The 15,626-nt window shown below is 60.7% G+C and overlaps 4 protein-coding genes across 15 annotated transcripts in view; 1 reads left to right on the forward strand and 3 right to left on the reverse strand.

The window, feature by feature from the left end:
* On the reverse strand, positions 1-2,140 carry SAP25 (Sin3A associated protein 25). 2 transcript variants are annotated; one of them, XM_015134472.3, is made up of 6 exons: positions 1,383-2,140; positions 1,083-1,186; positions 894-1,000; positions 648-801; positions 442-539; positions 1-359 (listed from the first exon to the last, which is right to left on the reverse strand). In XM_015134472.3, the coding sequence occupies exons 1-6, from the start codon at positions 1,526-1,528 to the stop codon at positions 60-62; spliced, it is 909 nt and encodes a 302-aa protein (XP_014989958.3). In that variant the 5' UTR covers positions 1,529-2,140; the 3' UTR covers positions 1-59. The 2 variants fall into 2 exon arrangements, with proteins under 2 accessions (XP_014989958.3, XP_077852515.1); XM_077996389.1 differs by having other exon boundaries at positions 1,083-1,165; positions 1,383-1,686.
* Positions 1,817-2,339, reverse strand: LOC106997576 (uncharacterized). Its single transcript, XM_015134473.3, is given in 3 exon segments — positions 1,817-2,019; positions 2,021-2,306; positions 2,309-2,339. Coding segments are annotated over 3 exon segments (501 nt in total). The 3' UTR covers positions 1,817-1,835.
* On the reverse strand, positions 1,817-13,339 carry LRCH4 (leucine rich repeats and calponin homology domain containing 4). Of its 4 annotated transcripts, none has more exons than XM_015134466.3 (18): positions 13,091-13,339; positions 9,488-9,632; positions 9,214-9,340; positions 8,949-9,054; positions 6,409-6,545; positions 6,158-6,270; positions 5,921-6,020; positions 5,584-5,674; positions 5,432-5,508; positions 5,265-5,326; positions 5,041-5,157; positions 4,854-4,922; positions 4,673-4,776; positions 4,465-4,548; positions 4,015-4,100; positions 3,648-3,785; positions 3,482-3,559; positions 1,817-3,082 (listed from the first exon to the last, which is right to left on the reverse strand). In XM_015134466.3, exons 1-18 carry the CDS (start codon positions 13,308-13,310, stop codon positions 2,885-2,887), a joined length of 2,052 nt encoding a protein of 683 aa, XP_014989952.1. In that variant the 5' UTR covers positions 13,311-13,339; the 3' UTR covers positions 1,817-2,884. The 4 variants fall into 4 exon arrangements, with proteins under 4 accessions (XP_014989952.1, XP_077852449.1, XP_077852447.1 ...); XM_077996323.1 differs by lacking the exon at positions 13,091-13,339 and adding an exon at positions 10,832-11,570; XM_077996321.1 differs by having other exon boundaries at positions 6,158-6,545.
* The window catches only part of FBXO24 (F-box protein 24), a 19,257-nt gene continuing 13,386 nt past the window's right edge, over positions 9,756-15,626 (forward strand). For 4 of the 8 annotated variants that reach the window (XM_028845593.2, XM_077996358.1, XM_015134471.3 and 1 more), the window contains exon 1: positions 9,756-9,968. In XM_028845593.2, the coding sequence (XP_028701426.1) occupies positions 9,897-9,968 (72 nt within the window). In that variant the 5' untranslated portion in view covers positions 9,756-9,896. Of the gene's footprint in view, positions 9,969-13,481; positions 13,873-15,626 lie in introns of those variants that run through there. The other 4 variants (XM_077996361.1, XM_028845595.2, XM_015134470.3 and 1 more) reach the window with 4 other exon arrangements.

A 15,626-nucleotide genomic window follows, 5' to 3' on the forward strand; every position in this document is an offset into this window, starting at 1 on the left:
TTTTGCAAACCAACACTGCTTTATTGTCAACACAACCAGCCCATTCTGCCCCGAGAAGGCTATGGACAATGGGTGTCTGGGGTCTGTGGGAGAGAGGGGTCAGCACCCTGAGAACTGCTGGGGCTACCACAGGGGCTTGGTGGGTCAGAGGTAGGGTCTGGGGGGCCAGCAGGGGGCGTGTCAGCCACGGAGGAGCTGGGCCTGGGTTCCCCCTGGCTCATCTGCAGTAGGCCAGTGAGAGCGATCAGCTCCGGCCCACTGAGCCAGGCGGTGGAGGGGCTCCGGGAGGGTGACAGGCGGGGGAGGACCCAGGCAGACATAATGGGGGGCGGCGGCAGCAGTTTCAGGGAGCCCATCACCTGAGGAGAGAGAATGGGATGTGTTTCCTGCCAGGCACGCCTGGAGGCTGGGGTAAGGCCAGGGAGGGGGAAGAGCTCTCACCTGCTGGGGGGCCTTGGACAGGTACAGGGGGACACGCTGCCCCTGGGGCAGCAGAGGGTCCGAGAGGAAGACATCTTCACAGCACATCACCGGGAACCCTAGAAGGAAACACCACTGGGGTGGCAGGCTGTGGGCTCCCACCCCTGGGCACTGGTTCCGGGAGGAGTTGGGGCAGCCTTGCACCCCCAGAGGACCAAGGGAGGTACCTGCATCTGGGTGCGCCTGCTGTCCATTCCAATGCCCTGTGGCAGGGGCCACAGGCCTGAGACCCCTGCCCGAGGCTGCCTCATACAGCGGCCAGAACGAGGGGTGACACAGCGTCCGGCCTGAGAACGAGGCTCCTGAGCTACAGTTGGCCCCCTAGGGTGAGGAGGACAGACCACTGGAGCCTCAGGCCACCCTGCAGCTCCCTGAACACCCCAGCCAGCCCCACAGGTTTGCCCTCAACTCACCCACACCGGCTGACGGCCCGCTTTCGCTTCGTACTTGGGGTCCCAGGGCGCTAGTGGAGTCATCCTTGAGGGGTCCACCTCCCAGGCCACCTGGGGGGAACGGGGAGCTGGGGGGACACTTGGGGATTAAAACAGGCTCAGAGTCAGAGAGGCTCTTGGCGGTAGTAGAGGCAGCAGGACCCGTCCTACCTGGGGCTCCGGGGGGCTGCTCAGTGGCTGGGCCTGGCAGGCGGTGGGGCAGCGGCAGCTGCTCACTCCGGGTCCAGGAAGGGCTACGGGATGGGGGCCGTGGGCTGGAGGGGCAGGGACTGAGGCTGCAGTTACACCGCCCCCACGCACCTTCCCCTGGAGCCCAAGGGTGCCTGGTGCAAGGGAGGCCGAGGGACCCAAACTCCGGCAAGGACAATGGAGAAACCTCCGCAGAGGGCGTGGTGAAGGCATGGAGGTCCCCAGTCGTTGTCCCCCCGCGGCTCCGGCCGAGCCCCTCACCTGTCCCATGGGGATGTCCCCAGATCCCTGGGGGCGTCCGCTCCGGAGCTCCAGGGCTCGCCCTGGTCCTTGCCCGCCACAAGGCCTAGTCCCTCGGGCGCCTCCTCCGGGCCCGCGCCCCACCGTGGCGGCGACCAGGGCAACATTCCGCGTTCCAGAGCGCAGGGCTGCACCGCAGTGTCCCCGCCGCCCGGCCCGGCCCGCTCAGCCTCCCTCTACCGCGCGGCGCGAACCAGCCCTCCTGGCGAACCCACCCTAGAGGCCTCGCGGCGACGCCGGCGCCCTGTGCGTCTCCCGGCCACGTGGCGCGTGCCCCCGCCAGGCTCCCGCGGGCGCCCCCTGGCGACCGGGCGGTGAATTCCGGATACAGAGGCCCCCCCCACAATCCCGCGACGCGCGTGCTCTCAGACACAGTTACACCTGAGGGCCACCCAGAGGGCTTCTGGCTTCTGTTTATTGCAGCTGACGCGACACCTGCGACACCCGTGGTCTTTCCACCCAGACCCTCGGTCCCAGAGGCAGCCAGGCCCGCAGGCCAAGGGGGCCCAGGCCCAGGCCGCCCTCACCGAGTGCTTGTCTCAGAGCGTGGAGCCCAGGCGCGTCTTCTGCTCCCGGGGTCCCAGGCGGGGTGGGCCCTGCCCCCACCTTCACCCCTAAGGCCGGTCCAGCAGGGCGTGGACGACAGCAGCGATGTAGGGGAGGCCCCTTCCCGGGGCCCCCTCCTCTTCCAGGATGTGGTGGGGCTGGCACAGTGACTCCTGGGGGAAGGGGCCGGGTTAGCTTCCCCAGGGGGCCCCCCGTGGCTTCCGGCCTGTGGCAGGGGGTCGGGGGCAGACCCGAGCATCACCATGCGCTCAGGGCTCGGTGACAAATGAGACGCAAGAAAGCTGTCAGCGATAACAGAAGGGAGATGACACGGGGGGAGGCGGAGGCTCCGGGAGCATGAGAGGCTGGCATCTCAGAAGGGCGATGCTGGTGGGCACAGAGCCATGGCCACAGCCACCGCCACGCGGAGCAGACGCGCGCACACTTACACACACACAGGCAAGGCGGTCACGGTCTGTACAGTTTATACACAGAGACAGGGACCCGGCCTGGGCCCCACACCCCTACAAATATAGATCCTCTCTACAAAATAGAGATAATTTAGCCCCCGCATAGCAGCCGTTGCGGGGGAAGGGGAGGGCACAGGAGGAAGGGGGAGACTCTAGCTCCTGCCACCCCTCACGGGGCACAGAGGGCAGGGGCAGGGCCGGCGGGGACATGAAGGCACCGTCAGCACTGAGAGGTGGGGACTCATGGGGCTACCGGAGGGAGGCCAGAGGCTGGGGGCCCAGGGTCTGGGGGCACCAGAGTGGGGCCTCTGAGGTCAGTGTCTGTGAAGGGGGTGCACTAGTGTCTTTGGTCGGGGCTGAAGGCACCGCAGGTGGGGTCGGGTGGAGCAGGGGCCTTATAAATAGAAGGGGGGAGGGAAAGGGGTAAGGGAGGGCTGATTTCGGGTCCTAGGAACCCAGGAGCCGAGTGTAGGAGACATAGAGCAGCAGCATGAGGACCACGTAGAAGATGACGAAGCCGCCCAGACCAGAGGGGGGCCAGAGGGGCGGTAGGGCCTTGCCCCCCACCCGCTTCACGGCCTCCAGCACGGTCCGCAGCCCCCGGGCAGTGCCCTGGAGGAGATCCGAGGGCGAGCACAGGTCAGCCTGGGGGAGAGGAGAGTAGATGGACAAGGACAAGGGACAGATATCAGCAGCAGCAGCAGGACAGTCCCTCCCACCCCTGCCCTCACGTGCTGGGGCCAGAACCACGCCCACATGCCGACGTGCCGGGCAGGGGGAGTGCAGGGCAGCGGGAGTGCAGGACAGGCAACATGCAGGGCAGGGGGCGTGCAAAGCAGGTGACATGCAAGACAAGATGGGGCCTGCAGGGCAGGGGACGTGTAGGACAGGTGACATGCAGGGCAGGGGGCATGCCAGGCAGGGCAGGGGCAGCCTGTGCCTCCATCTGAGAGCAGACACCTGCTGCGAATGGAAGCCCGCCATCCATGCCACACGCTGGCTGAGCCCGGCATGCCACCACTCTTTAGAAAGCAGCCCCCATACCTCAGGCACTCCCATTTTTCGACAGGCTTCTAGGAAACTCTCCACATTCTTCCGAGCCTTGAGGGCACTGAGTTTTGGCTGGGGTGGGTGAAGGAAGAAAATGTGGTAAGGGAGAGGCCACAGGTGCCCCAGCCCATCCCCCACCTCTTCCCCGGCCCCAACTGACCACAGCAGGAGAGGGCACATGGATGAAGGGCACGGAGCGCGGCCGTAGCTGGTTGGCCAGTTGGCACAGGATGACCCCGCTGGCCAGAGCCTCGGCCAGGTCCTCGGGCAGGGGCCGCTGCAGCCGGGACTCAAGGACCTGGGAGTGTAGACCGCATAGAGCAGGGGTCAGGGAAGGAGAGGTATCTGGGAGGCAGGGAGAGTGGGGGGCTCAGGGCCAGCAGGGAACTTGTGCCTGTCCCCTTCTGTCCTCAGGGGAGGTGCCAGAGTGGGCACAGAGGATGTGGAGGGAGGCTGGTCCCAAGGACAGCAACACAAGGAGGTGCCCGGCCCAGGTCCCTGCCCACACAGCTCCCAGCTCTGCTCACCTGGCGCAGCTGAGTCATTAAGTCCTTCTCATCTGGAATCTGGGGGGACCGCCGAGGTCTCAGGACAGAGTCTGGTGAGGAAGGGCCTAGGAGAAAAAGCAGGGCATGGGGCTGCCCCCACTGCTCACCACTGACTCTGTAGCTGGGTCCCAGTGGCCTGGCACCCACACCTCCTGCCTCTCTGCTTGTGGGATTTTCTTTTTCTTTTACATGGAGATGGGGTCTCGCTATGTTGCCCAGGCTGGTCTTGAATTCCTGGGCTCAAGCGATCCTCCCACCTTGGCCTCCTAAAGTGCTGCAATTACAGGTGTGAGCCACCACACCCAGCTTATTTGTGGAATTTTCAACACAAAGGTACAACAGACCCAGAGGGCTCCCAGGGCAGAAGGGTGATGTAGCAGTTGCTGCTGGCAAGCACTGGGTCAGCACTGGGGAGGGCGGGACACCCACCTGAGCCACTCTGAGAGGAGGAACGGAAGAGGAAGCTGTTTGGTCTCTGAATGGAGCCAAGTGGCCTCGGAGCAGGTGCTGTTGCTGGGGCCAGAACCAGGGACACAGCAACAGGGACAGGTGAGACAGGCATCCCCTCTGTGTCCCTCTCTCCCAACCAGCCCTCACCAACACAGGCCCCATCCTCCTCCCAAAGTCCCTGTCCCACCTGGTCCAGCTATGGGAAGGGGCTCTTGGGAGGCGGGGGCAGGGGCAGGGGCTCCCTGCCCCACTGTAGCTCCCGCTTGGGAGGCACTGGACTTAGGCGGGCCACTGAGGAGAGACAGAAGGGAGTTAGAGGGATGGTCATGGGAAGAGGAGTGGGGACCGGATGCTGGCAGGAAACCTACTTGTGCGTGGCTTGAGTGGACATGGCGGTGGCTCCTCCCACAGCAGACCTGAGCCCTGACTTCAAGAGGCTGGAACAAGGAGAGGTGGGGTCAGCTAGCCCCGAGGCAGAACGGCTTAGTGGGGCTCGGTGGCCCCATTTCCAGGGCTCAGTGTCTGACAACAGCCCCGGGCGGCCCTGGGTCCCACCTGTCCTTCCTGGGGGGCCCCCATGCCCCACTCTGCTGCTGCTGCCGCCGTTCCCGCTCCTGCCACAGCTGCAAGGTGTCCGGGCGCCGCCGCTCCTCCCCTGCCGGCTCCTCCCGCCTGAGGGACCAAGACAGGGTGAGAGGGGCAGACCCTGGGGTCAGGGAAGGAGGGGGCTGGGGGGTGGGTGGATCAGGCAGTGGCGTCGGTTTCAGGGCTTGGGATACCTGCTGCTTGGTGCCCTCTCCCTGTCCCCTGCCCCGGGGCTTAATTCGGGTGGTCGCTGCTCCTAAGGAGAGAACAGCAGAGCAGCTGAGAGCAGGCCTGTGCCCACGCCTGCCCTGTCCCCTGCTCTAGCTCCCCTCCCTTGGGAGAGGCACAGCTGGGCTCTCACCTCCACAGTGCCTCGCTCTTCATCCTCCCCCGGGACGTGGCTGTCGATGAAGTCAATCTGCTCAGGGTCTCCGTCCGCTGGGGAGGCCAGCATGTCAGCAAGTGAGTGGGGACCCTGGTCCAGCCCAGCTCCCAGCCAGCCCTGCTACTCACCTGAGCCGTCCTCCCGGCGTTCTCTGGGTCCCCGGGGCTCCCGGGCCAGCTCTGAGATCCGGAATGACAGCTCTGAAAATTCATCTGTTGACTGTAAAGGCAGAGGCTGAGATGGGAGATGGCCTCTCTGCACATGGGGGCTTGGGGCCTGGGGGGTCCTGTGTGGGACTAAGCTCAGGGTCTTTGCTGAGCCAGCCCCTCCCTGGGATGCTGGGCAGAGGGAAGGAAGAGGACAGCTCCAGCCTCTGCCTGGTACCCTGCAATTTGGATGTCCCCAGTTCAGAGGTCCTCTCCCAGGGCTGACACCCCCAATTTCCCATGGACAGGACGCCCTTACCTCATTTCCAGACCACCTCTTGCTGCCACTATCAACGCTGTGGAAGCCTGAGTCCAGCCCGCCATCATACCGATGTCCCGGAAACAGATCCTCTGCAGGGCTGGGGCCAGCCAGGGAGATCTGGTCAGCCTGATGCTGGACAGCAGCCCCCAATCCTCCCAGAAAGCAGGGGGTACCTGGGGCCAAGAAGGGGCATTCAGTATCCCAGGGCTTCCTTGCTCCCCACCTAGGACTTACCAGGGACTGAAACTCGGGGGCCGAGAAGGGGCCAGGTCCCCCAGGGCTGACCCACGCTGCCCAGCTTCTGTGGACAAGTACTTGAAGATGTGAAGTTTCCCCTTCAGGCAGACCTGTGTGCGGGGCAGCACACGCTGGGGAGCTGGCAGGGAAGGCAGCTCCCCGGATCCTGCTTGGCTGCCCAAGAGGACCAACCCCACTCCTGCCCAGCCACACCCCTGTCCCTGTGGCCCCCTGGGCCCTCGCCTCACCTGGGCAGGCGGGCTCTGCAGGGGGTTGCTGTCCAGCAGAATGACCTGCAGGTGCCTGAGGCGGCAGAAGGAGACCGGGATGCGGGAGACGCGGTTACAGGAGAAATCCAGGCGGACCAGAGGGAGGTCCCCCAGCTCTGGAGCGGGTGGGCAAGGGAAAAGTCAGGAGCGTGCTCAGGCCTGGGGCCTCACGCTCACTCCCTTCCCCTTGGCTCCGGCTGGCCAGTCACCCTGGGCCTAGCACAGCCTCTCCCCTGGGTGGTTCAAGTCATTCCCCGGAACAACCTCCCTGCTCCTCTTTCCACACGATTCTGGTCCATAGTCTAAGCAAGCTTCCCTGAGAGGGCGCATCCGGACATTGGCTTAGCCTCCCTAGGAAGGCTCATCCGGACGTCAGGTCCTGCCCAGCCCTGTCTGTCCCTCCTCGTCTCCTCGCCTGCCCACTCCACACTCAAACCCACCCTCCATTTTCAAATGATCAGCACAAGACACAAACCCTGCTCAAACACCTCCCGTGACATGCAGCCAGGGCTATCGATGTTGAGCCGGTTGTACCTGCCCGGGAGTCCCCTCTCCCCAGCATGGGCCCAGCACTGCACCCTGCGTGAAGCGCTGCCTGCCCACAGGGAAAGATGCCTTTTGCTCATCTTAAAAAGGCACGGTCTGGATTCATGGTGGCCCTAGGCACAGAATAAAAACCATAGCTCCCTAACCCAGCACGAGCAAGGCTTCCATGACCTGGCTCCACGCACGTTTCCCACCTCACTGCCCACCCCTCCGGGCCCTTGGCTTCTGAGCCTTCCCAGGTGCTATTTGCTCAGTTGGGAGAACTCCATTTTCCCCATCCACGCATCTTTCAAGGTTCAGCTCAAGCGTCACCACCTCGGTGGAGCTTTCCAGACATCCCAGATTCATGGAACTCATTGCTTTTGCCTCTGTCCCCGGGGCATCTTGCTGGGATTTCTTTTTATGGCCCAGAGGGAGCCCTTCCTACCCCTTTTGACTGGGAAGGAAGAGGGCAGGTGCAGAAAGGGTCAAGGAGTGGGGAGACAGGGAAAGTGGATGACCACCTCACTCCCTCCTTGTTCTTCAAAACCAAGTTCACACTCGAGCATGGCACAGGCCTTCCTGCCACACGGGGCTCGCCTTCCTAACCCCATGCTTTGCACATGCTGGGTCCTCTGCCGGGATGCAGAAGGGTGGGGAATTCTCCTTCAATGGCCGGCTCCCACTGCACCTGCACCTCTGGTGAAGTTTTCCCCAGGCCCCCCAAGCAGAGTCCAGTGCCACCTCCCTCTAGCCCCCGTCAGGGGAACCTGCCCATGTAACTTCCCTATGACTGTTTGTCTCTCCTCATGAAGCCATTAAATCCCTAAGAGATGGCCCCAGATCTTAGTCACATCACCCGCATCTACCTGGTCCCAACCTAAAACACAGGAATCCTACACACACACACACACACACACACACACACACACACCACACACATACAGACACAACACAGACATAAACACACACAACACACACACATACACAGAGACAAACACACACAGACACAAACAACAGACACACACACAACACAGACACAAACACACACGCACAAAGACATAACACACAACACACACAACAGACATAAACACACACAACATACACACAACACACGCACAAACACAGACACACACAAAACATAAACAACACACACAACACACACAGACACAAACATATGCTGCTGCCTCCTGAAAAGGCATGCCTGCTTTGGAGTGGCATCATAGCGAGCTCATTAAATCGGCCCCTTGGGCCCTGGCACTGGCCCTAGCATCTCCGGGCAGAGTGGCAGAGCATCCCCTGACTCAGGTGTTTTAGAGCCCCTGCTGGGGTGAGCAGGGCTGCTGGGTGACCTTGAAGGCCCCTTCTGACCTTGCCAGTCTACCTGGAGCTGATGCACCCACCAGCTCCCCTTCTGTGCCTGTGTCCACATTTCTAACAGAGCTGCTCATCTGCGCCCTGCCAGCCTCAGAGGGTGGCTAGGTCAAGATCAAATCAGATTGTTTATAGTTTGTTTTATATACTGCAAAAGCCTGGGCAATGAAAGTGTAATTCTCCTCTGAAGATTCCTGGCCTGTAACTTTTTCAAAGCACATACACTGTTACGGCCTGAATGTGTCCCCCAAAAAGTCCTCTGCTGAAATCCTAACCCCCAAAGTGATGGGATTAGGAAGCGAGGCCTTAGGGAAGGAATTGTGATCATGAGTGGAGCTCTCATCAGTGAGATTTGTGCTCCTTTATCAGAGGCCCCAGAAGGCTGTCTCTACTCTCCGCCATCGGGGAGTACCACGAGGAGCCGGCAGTCTGCAGCCAGGAAAAGCGCCCTGCCAGAAGCTGACCGTGGAAGCACCCAGATCCTGAACTTCAACTTCCAGAACTGTGAGAAATGAATGCCATGTATAAGCCACCCGGTCTGCAGTGTTTTCGTTACCGCAGCCTGAGCCGACTGGGACGCACACACAAATACCTCCTCTCCAGTTCTTCGTTCTCCTCACCTTCGGGCAGTGTACTGAGCTGGTTCCTCCGGACATTGAGGTCCCGCAGGGAAGAGAGGCCACACAGCTCCACAGGCAGGGACTGGAGCTCGTTGCTGCTCACGTCCTGGTATCAGGAAGGCAGTGGGAAGGGGCCATGAGACCAGGCCCAGCAGAACCCACCCTCCTGTCTCTGTCTTTGCTCCAGGCCCTCCTCAACCTCCCCCTAGAAGGTCCCTGCTGCCTGGCTCAGGGGTCCCTTTCCTGGCCCTGTCCCCATCCTCACAAGCTGTCGCAGGCTTCCCAGGGTGCCGATATCAGGGGGCAGGGCTCCCAGCTTGTTGTTGCTGACGATGAGGACCCTCAGGGGCAGCTGGCAGATGTAGGGTGGCAGCAATGACAGCTGGTTTCGGCTGTGGAAGGGAGAAAGGCAGCGGGCTGGCTCCCCAGGCATGGCATCCCAGCACTGCCATCCTCTCAGGGTCACCGCGAGGGTTACTCAGTAGTACTTGAAACTGAGAAGGACACGCTCCCACACGACCCTGGCTCGGCCTCCCTACCTGAGGTTGAGGTAGGTGAGGGCTGTGAGATTCCCCAAGGCTGGGTTCAGGCATCTCAGGCAATTGTGGTAGAGGCTCAGGCCCTCCAGGGACACCAGCTGGCACGCCGCCTCGGGCACCTCGGGAAACCGGTTCCGGGACAGGTCTAGGGAAAGCAGGTGTCAGGGGAGAGTTGTGGAAAGGCCCAGCCCCGGACAGGACCTTGAGTCCCCTCTATAGCCGGCTGCCCACTCCCTAACGTCCACACCTAAAGATTCAAGGCCATCAGTGTGGCCTCCCGGGAGAGATAACAAAGCCTTCTGCCAATGGGAGCACATTCCAGGCGTGACCAGAATGGTAAAGGGAAGGCAAAGGCCTTCGCGTCACTGGGCTGGAGAAGCCTCAGACTTGGGGGTTGGGGAATGCTGCAATGTCAATGGAGGGCTATCCTGGAGAGCAGCTGGAGTCTCTAACTCCTGCGGTTCCTGTTCGGAGATGCCAGGTGAGGTGAACAGAAGGTCAGAGGCGGGGTCGGTGATCATGGGAAAACAGTAAAGTGAGGGGCTGGGGGGCTCCCGGAGGGAATATGGGAAACCCCTGGGGCAACCTGCAGGGAGAGCCCATTCCTCCTCGGGGCCCTTCTTCCCTACTCCAGTGTGTTTTCAACAGGGGAGAAACCACAGGTCACTCTATCTCAGTTCTAGAGATTAAGTCCCCGACACCGAACGAGATTTTTGCCAGCCCCAAGGACCAACAAGCCAGGTCCAAAGAACTACAAAGTTACCGATTCCCAAGGGCTGGGAGGGAAAGGCAAGAAGCCCTGGTTGGAGATGGGAGCTGGAGTTCCCAGGTCCCTCCCATCTGGGCTCCCCTGGCCCGGGGCAGGCATCCTTACTACCTTCTGCCAGCCCTAGCAGCCCCGTTCTGCTTCCTCTCTTACTGACACAGACTTCAAGAGATCGGCAACTGTGTGAGCATCTCAGGCATGGCGAGGGTGGAGAGTGTGGGAGGGGGCTGGGGTCTACTCTTGCCCTCTTATCTGGAGCACCGCCTTGCTATGCGGAGGCTGGCAGCCTTGGGATTCCCTCTAGCATGGAGCCACTAACGGCTTAGACCTGGAGAAGCCTGCCTTTCTGTTTCCTCAGCCCAGCCTGTCCTGGGAGGGGCCCAGGGCCCGCAAAGGGGAGTCCCAGGCCACAGACCTGGTGAGCTTCTCCGAGGGCCCTTCTCAGGGAGAGGCAGGCCAGCAAAAGCAAGCAGAGCAGAGGAGAAGCAGGGTATATCCCCCAAGGAAATGAGTCTTGTGACAGGAAATGAAGTAGAAATAATAAGTCAGGTTCTGTCCCTCGTAGGCCCCGTGTTTACCATGGTGGATGACAGCTTGATGCCCCGGGACCCCTCTCTCTTCCTCTCTGCCCAGCCCTGGTACACAGACAGAAGCCCTGTCCTGGGAGATAACCGTTCTGGAGAGGGTGGGGGACGGCATCTGCCTCTCCCAGCCTCGCCTCCACCTGCCCGCTTTCTCTGTCGGCAAATGTGTTTGTGTGTGTGCATGTGGACGAAGGGGGTGGAGACTGAGTTCTCAGAGTTCTGATGGGGTAGGCGGTGGCGGGGACAAAAGCTAGGAGCGGAAGGGAGTTCAGGCAGGAGGCAGGGCACAGGGGGCACAGGATGTGGTCTGGGAGAGAATGAGCTGCACTTCTCTTTTGCAAGACGGCCCCTCCCCGCCACCTCAGGATTCTTCCTACTATCACCCCAGGGAGCCTAGTCCAAGGGAGATCAGGGACCCAAGACATAGGGACCACACAAGTAAGACACTCAGAAAGAGATGGGAGACGAGAGGGAAAGGCTCAAAGCAGTCCGGGCAGCAAGGCACTGATGCTTTTCGTCTGCTTGGAGGGCGAGGAGAGATGGAGGGCAGGGTATGGGCAACTCTTATGTTTTTGTCACTTCCCCTTTCTGCCCCAGCCTGTAAGCACCCTGCTTGGGGAGAGGGTACAGAGGAGAGAGTTCTGGACAAGAGGGACCCCACTTGGCCTAGAACCTGGGCCCTGGAAGGACTGAGGATTCCTGTGTGGAGAGTGGGGCAGAGGAGGGTTCTCAGGAAACCGGGATTTTCCCCCCCAAGCTCACAGGAGCATGGCTGCACCCTGAGCCGGAATGCTGGGGGAGGAGGGGGCAGGGGTTGGGAGCTGGGAGGAGCCGGGGAGCTCCGGGTAGTTTTCCCCAAGAGTCCACACAGGCAGAGGCAGCCTAAGGAAGTAAAGAATAACATTTGGTCTTTGTCAAAAAACAACCAAGGGGGAGGGGAAGGGAACAGACAGTGAGTGTCACACAGCTGCTGAGGTCAATCTGGAGCGTGGGGTTAGGTGGGGGTGGGAGGGAATCGGGCTGTAAGGGGCAGGAATGGCTCCTGGAGCTCACTCATCATTCCTGATCTCACGAGTTGCAGAGCAGGCGAGATCAGTGGGGAGGTTTCGACTGGTTCTCCCCAGAAGAGGGGAGAGGGCGTGTGCCAGTGCTGGCCTGAGTGTTCCCAAGCGAGCGGGCACCTGCTTAGGGAGAAATACGCACTTTCCTGCAGCTCCGGTCCCCCACCTTGCCCATGAGAGGAGGAGGCCTGGGCTGGGGTGAGGCTTCGGGAATGCAGTCCTCCCTGATCCTGATCCCCACCCCCAGCTGCCGGCCCAAGGTCATAGGCTGCCTCCTGAGTAGCTGAGGCCTGACTCACCTGTCACAGTTAGGTCCCCCACCCCCTACCGTCCACAGACACCAGGGTAGAGGGTGCATGGTTGGACAGATCCTGAGGGTTGAGGCTTGGGACAGTCTCTAGCTGGCCAGCACTCCCAGCTAGGAGATAAGATTTCCTTCCCTCCAGCAACGGCCTCAAGTCCCTCCCCGGAAAAAAGCAGAAACTGAAATGGGAATTCTAGGATCCCTATGAGGTCACAGGCTCCACAGTGACCTCACAGGCTTAGGAAGAAGGAGGAGGAGTCTCAGATAAGGGGGTTGGGGATAATAGGCGGAAGAGCTCAGGGAGAAAAGAGTGAGGGGAGGTAGAGATTTGCTTCTTTCCCATAGGCTTTCCCATAGGCTGCGTGGACAGTGGAGAGGGCCAGGACTTCAGGGGGCAGGGTTGCGGCACAGAAAGCAGAAACCTTGGGCGTAGGGACCAGTCACGGGAAGGGGGTGCCTGGGGCTCGGATCTCGGTGGGAAGGGGATTAAGAGGTGTAGACGAAGAGATGGGAGAGAAAGCAGTTATTAGAGGAGCTCGTGGGGACTGCTTCATAGACCGATTGGAGCTGAGGTTAAGAGGTCATGTAAATGAGACAACCAGGTGAGGGGCGGGACCATCCTACAGGTGCGCAGCTATGCAAATAAAGAGAAAGGAGGAATCTCAACGCTCGGAGGCGCTGGGCGTTCTGTGCAAACGAGAAGCACGTTCATTGTCCAGGGCTTTCTCAAAGATGGGACGGGGTGGCTGCAGGTTTACGGCAATCAGGAGGGGCAGCAACCCTGGCCGCCAGGTGAAAGGGCGGGCCCGACCCCCGGATTGGGCGGGGCCCGAGGTGGGGCTATGCAAATGAGGGTCCCGGTCGGGCCCAGGGCCCTGCTACACTCACCAGCCTGGGTGATGTCTGACAGGTCGTAGCTACGGGCCGCGCCCCGGGGGAAGTGCTTCAAGCGCCGGTTAGACAGGTTCAGAGTCCCGGTGGCCACGGCCTCCTCTAGGGCACGCTCTGCACTGCGGCTCCCTGGCAGACCCGGAGACCCGGGCACGGAGGTTGTGGCTGCCGCCTCCTCACCCCTAGCGGCGAGTGGAGCCGCTACGGCCGCCGCCATCCGCTCCCGGCGGCTCCCGCTGCCTGACTGACGGGACCCGCCGTCCCTCCTTCCCCCTCCCCCTCCTTGGAGCCGCCGTAGTTGCCTCAAGGGGGCGGGAGCTGTGTCTGGGACCCGACGGACCAATCGTGGCCCCGAGACGCGTCAGAAGCGACCAATCAGAACCCGCCAGTGGGGTGGAGCTCCGGCGCTGGAGTCTGACGAGAGAAGGGAGGGGAATGAGGATAGAGCGCTCGCCAACGGCTGGCGCTCCAGGCCGTCCCGCCCAGCGCAGCCGCACCCAATCACAATGCTTAGATCTGGAGGTGGAGCCAATCAGGTCCAACCAAGAGGAGGGGACACCGGCGCTCAACTAGTAGGGAAAAGGGCCGAGGGACCGCAAGCAGGAGCGCCTAGTCCTCGTCCCCCAAAGACCAATCGTAAGCCAGATACAGGCGAGTGACTGTCAAGAAGGCCAATTAGAGCCTCTGAAGGGAATCTGGACCAGCCTCTTCTCTGAGCGACGGCTCTACCTACCAATAGCATGGGCGAGAAGGCGGTCCCTTTGCTAAGGAGGAGGCGGGTGAGCTAGAACTTTAAGACTGAGATTAAGAATGAACGCGGAGCCCCGGGCCGGCCGGGAACGCAGTGCGCGGCTGCAGTGGCGAGTGCGAGCTGGACGTGTTAGGGGGCTAGCCGGCGTCAAGGGCTGGAAGGGAGTCGGGCGACTGCTTGAGGCCAGTGCACTGGCCGTTGTCGCAGCTGAAGGGGCCAGCGGGGGAACCTCCGACTGTGAAGCCTCTGGCAGGGGTCTAGGGACCCCCGGGCTGGGGGCGGGCGGGGGGCTTCCCAGAGCCTGGAGACGCCCAGCTCGAGGAGGGAGGGTGTAGCTGCAGCGTTGCACGGTCTGCCGTCTCACCCGAGGAGCTCCCCTGGACAGGAATGGAGAGGGGACCAGACCTGGGGGTTTTAGAGGCTTAGAAAGGATCTCACCGTCTAGAAAACGCCCTTGATGCTACGAATGCAGAAACTGAGGCAGAGGGAAGTTGATGCGTTAGCAAGAGCGAACAGCAAGTTCCTGACAGCTGGCTGTAGAAACCAGGCCTCTGGATCCTCCACGCACAGCCCTTTCCCTCTCCCTCAGTTTTCACAATGGGTATTTTCACTCCCTTCCTCTCTTCCTCCCTCCGTCTCCCTTCCCTTCCCTTCCTCTTGTTCTTCTTCTTTTTTTTTTTTTTTTAAAGAAGGTCTGGTTCTGTCGCCAGGCTGGAGTGCAGTGGTGCAGTCATGGCTCACTGCAGCCTTGAATGCCTGGACTCAAGGGATCCTCCCGCCTCAGCCTCCCAAGTAGCTGGGACCACGGGCGGCACCACCGCGCCTGGCTAATTTATTTTTAATTTTTGTAGAGATGGGGTTTTGCTACGTTGCCCAGGCTGGTCTCAAACTCTTGACCTCAAGCGATCCTGCCTCTGCCTCCCAAAGTACTGGGATCACAGGCATGAGCCACTGCACCCGGCCCACAGTGGACTTTTTCTTTCTTTTGAGACAGAGTTGCTCTGTTGCCCAGGCTGGAGTGCAGTGGCTTGATCACGGCTCACTGCAGCCTCAACCTCCCACCTCAGCTTCCCGAGTAACTGTGACTACAGTCATGCACCACCATGCCAGCTAATTGTATTTTTTGTAGAGACAGGGTCCTACTATGTTGCCCAGGCTGGTCTCAAACTCCTGGGCTCAAGCAATCCTCCCACCTTGCCCTCCCAAAGTGCTGGGATTGTAAGCGTGAGCCACCAAGCCTGACCCACAGTGGACTTTTTCTATTCACAACCTCTCGTTTGCCTCCTGGGGTGAAATGGAGTGGATAAAGGGGATCCAAATGCAAGAGGAATGGAAAATACCTTTCTGTCTACTTGGAGATCTTAACTTCCTTTCTAGTGGCATAAGTCCTTAATGCAGTCCCCTTCCTATGTGGTAGGTTGCCCAGAAACAAGTCACTGAAGTTGCTTTCTCCTAAATTCACATCTCAGAGGTTGATATTCCTGAATAGTTGTTGAAGTATTAAGATTCCATCTTAGGCATCCCAGCCTAGCTGTGGCTAGGCACCATACATAAGGGAATTTGGGTGGTCAGTCTGGTGCAGTCAATTAACGGATCTGTGACACCGTGTGGTGAGAGCTGGTGGTCTGGCAGGATGAGACTCCTTTGAACCCCTGCAAGAGCCAGCCACTCCTTGGATTTCTTGGTGTAGATCTGCCCTGATCGGGACAGACACAACCCTGACCCCTGCTGTTTCTCCTCATAAATGTCACCCCACATAAGACAAAGCTAGTATCAGAGACC

The sequence above is a fragment of the Macaca mulatta genome, chromosome 3 (assembly GCF_049350105.2).
Source record: "Macaca mulatta isolate MMU2019108-1 chromosome 3, T2T-MMU8v2.0, whole genome shotgun sequence".
In the NCBI taxonomy this organism is placed as follows: Eukaryota; Metazoa; Chordata; class Mammalia; order Primates; family Cercopithecidae; genus Macaca; species Macaca mulatta.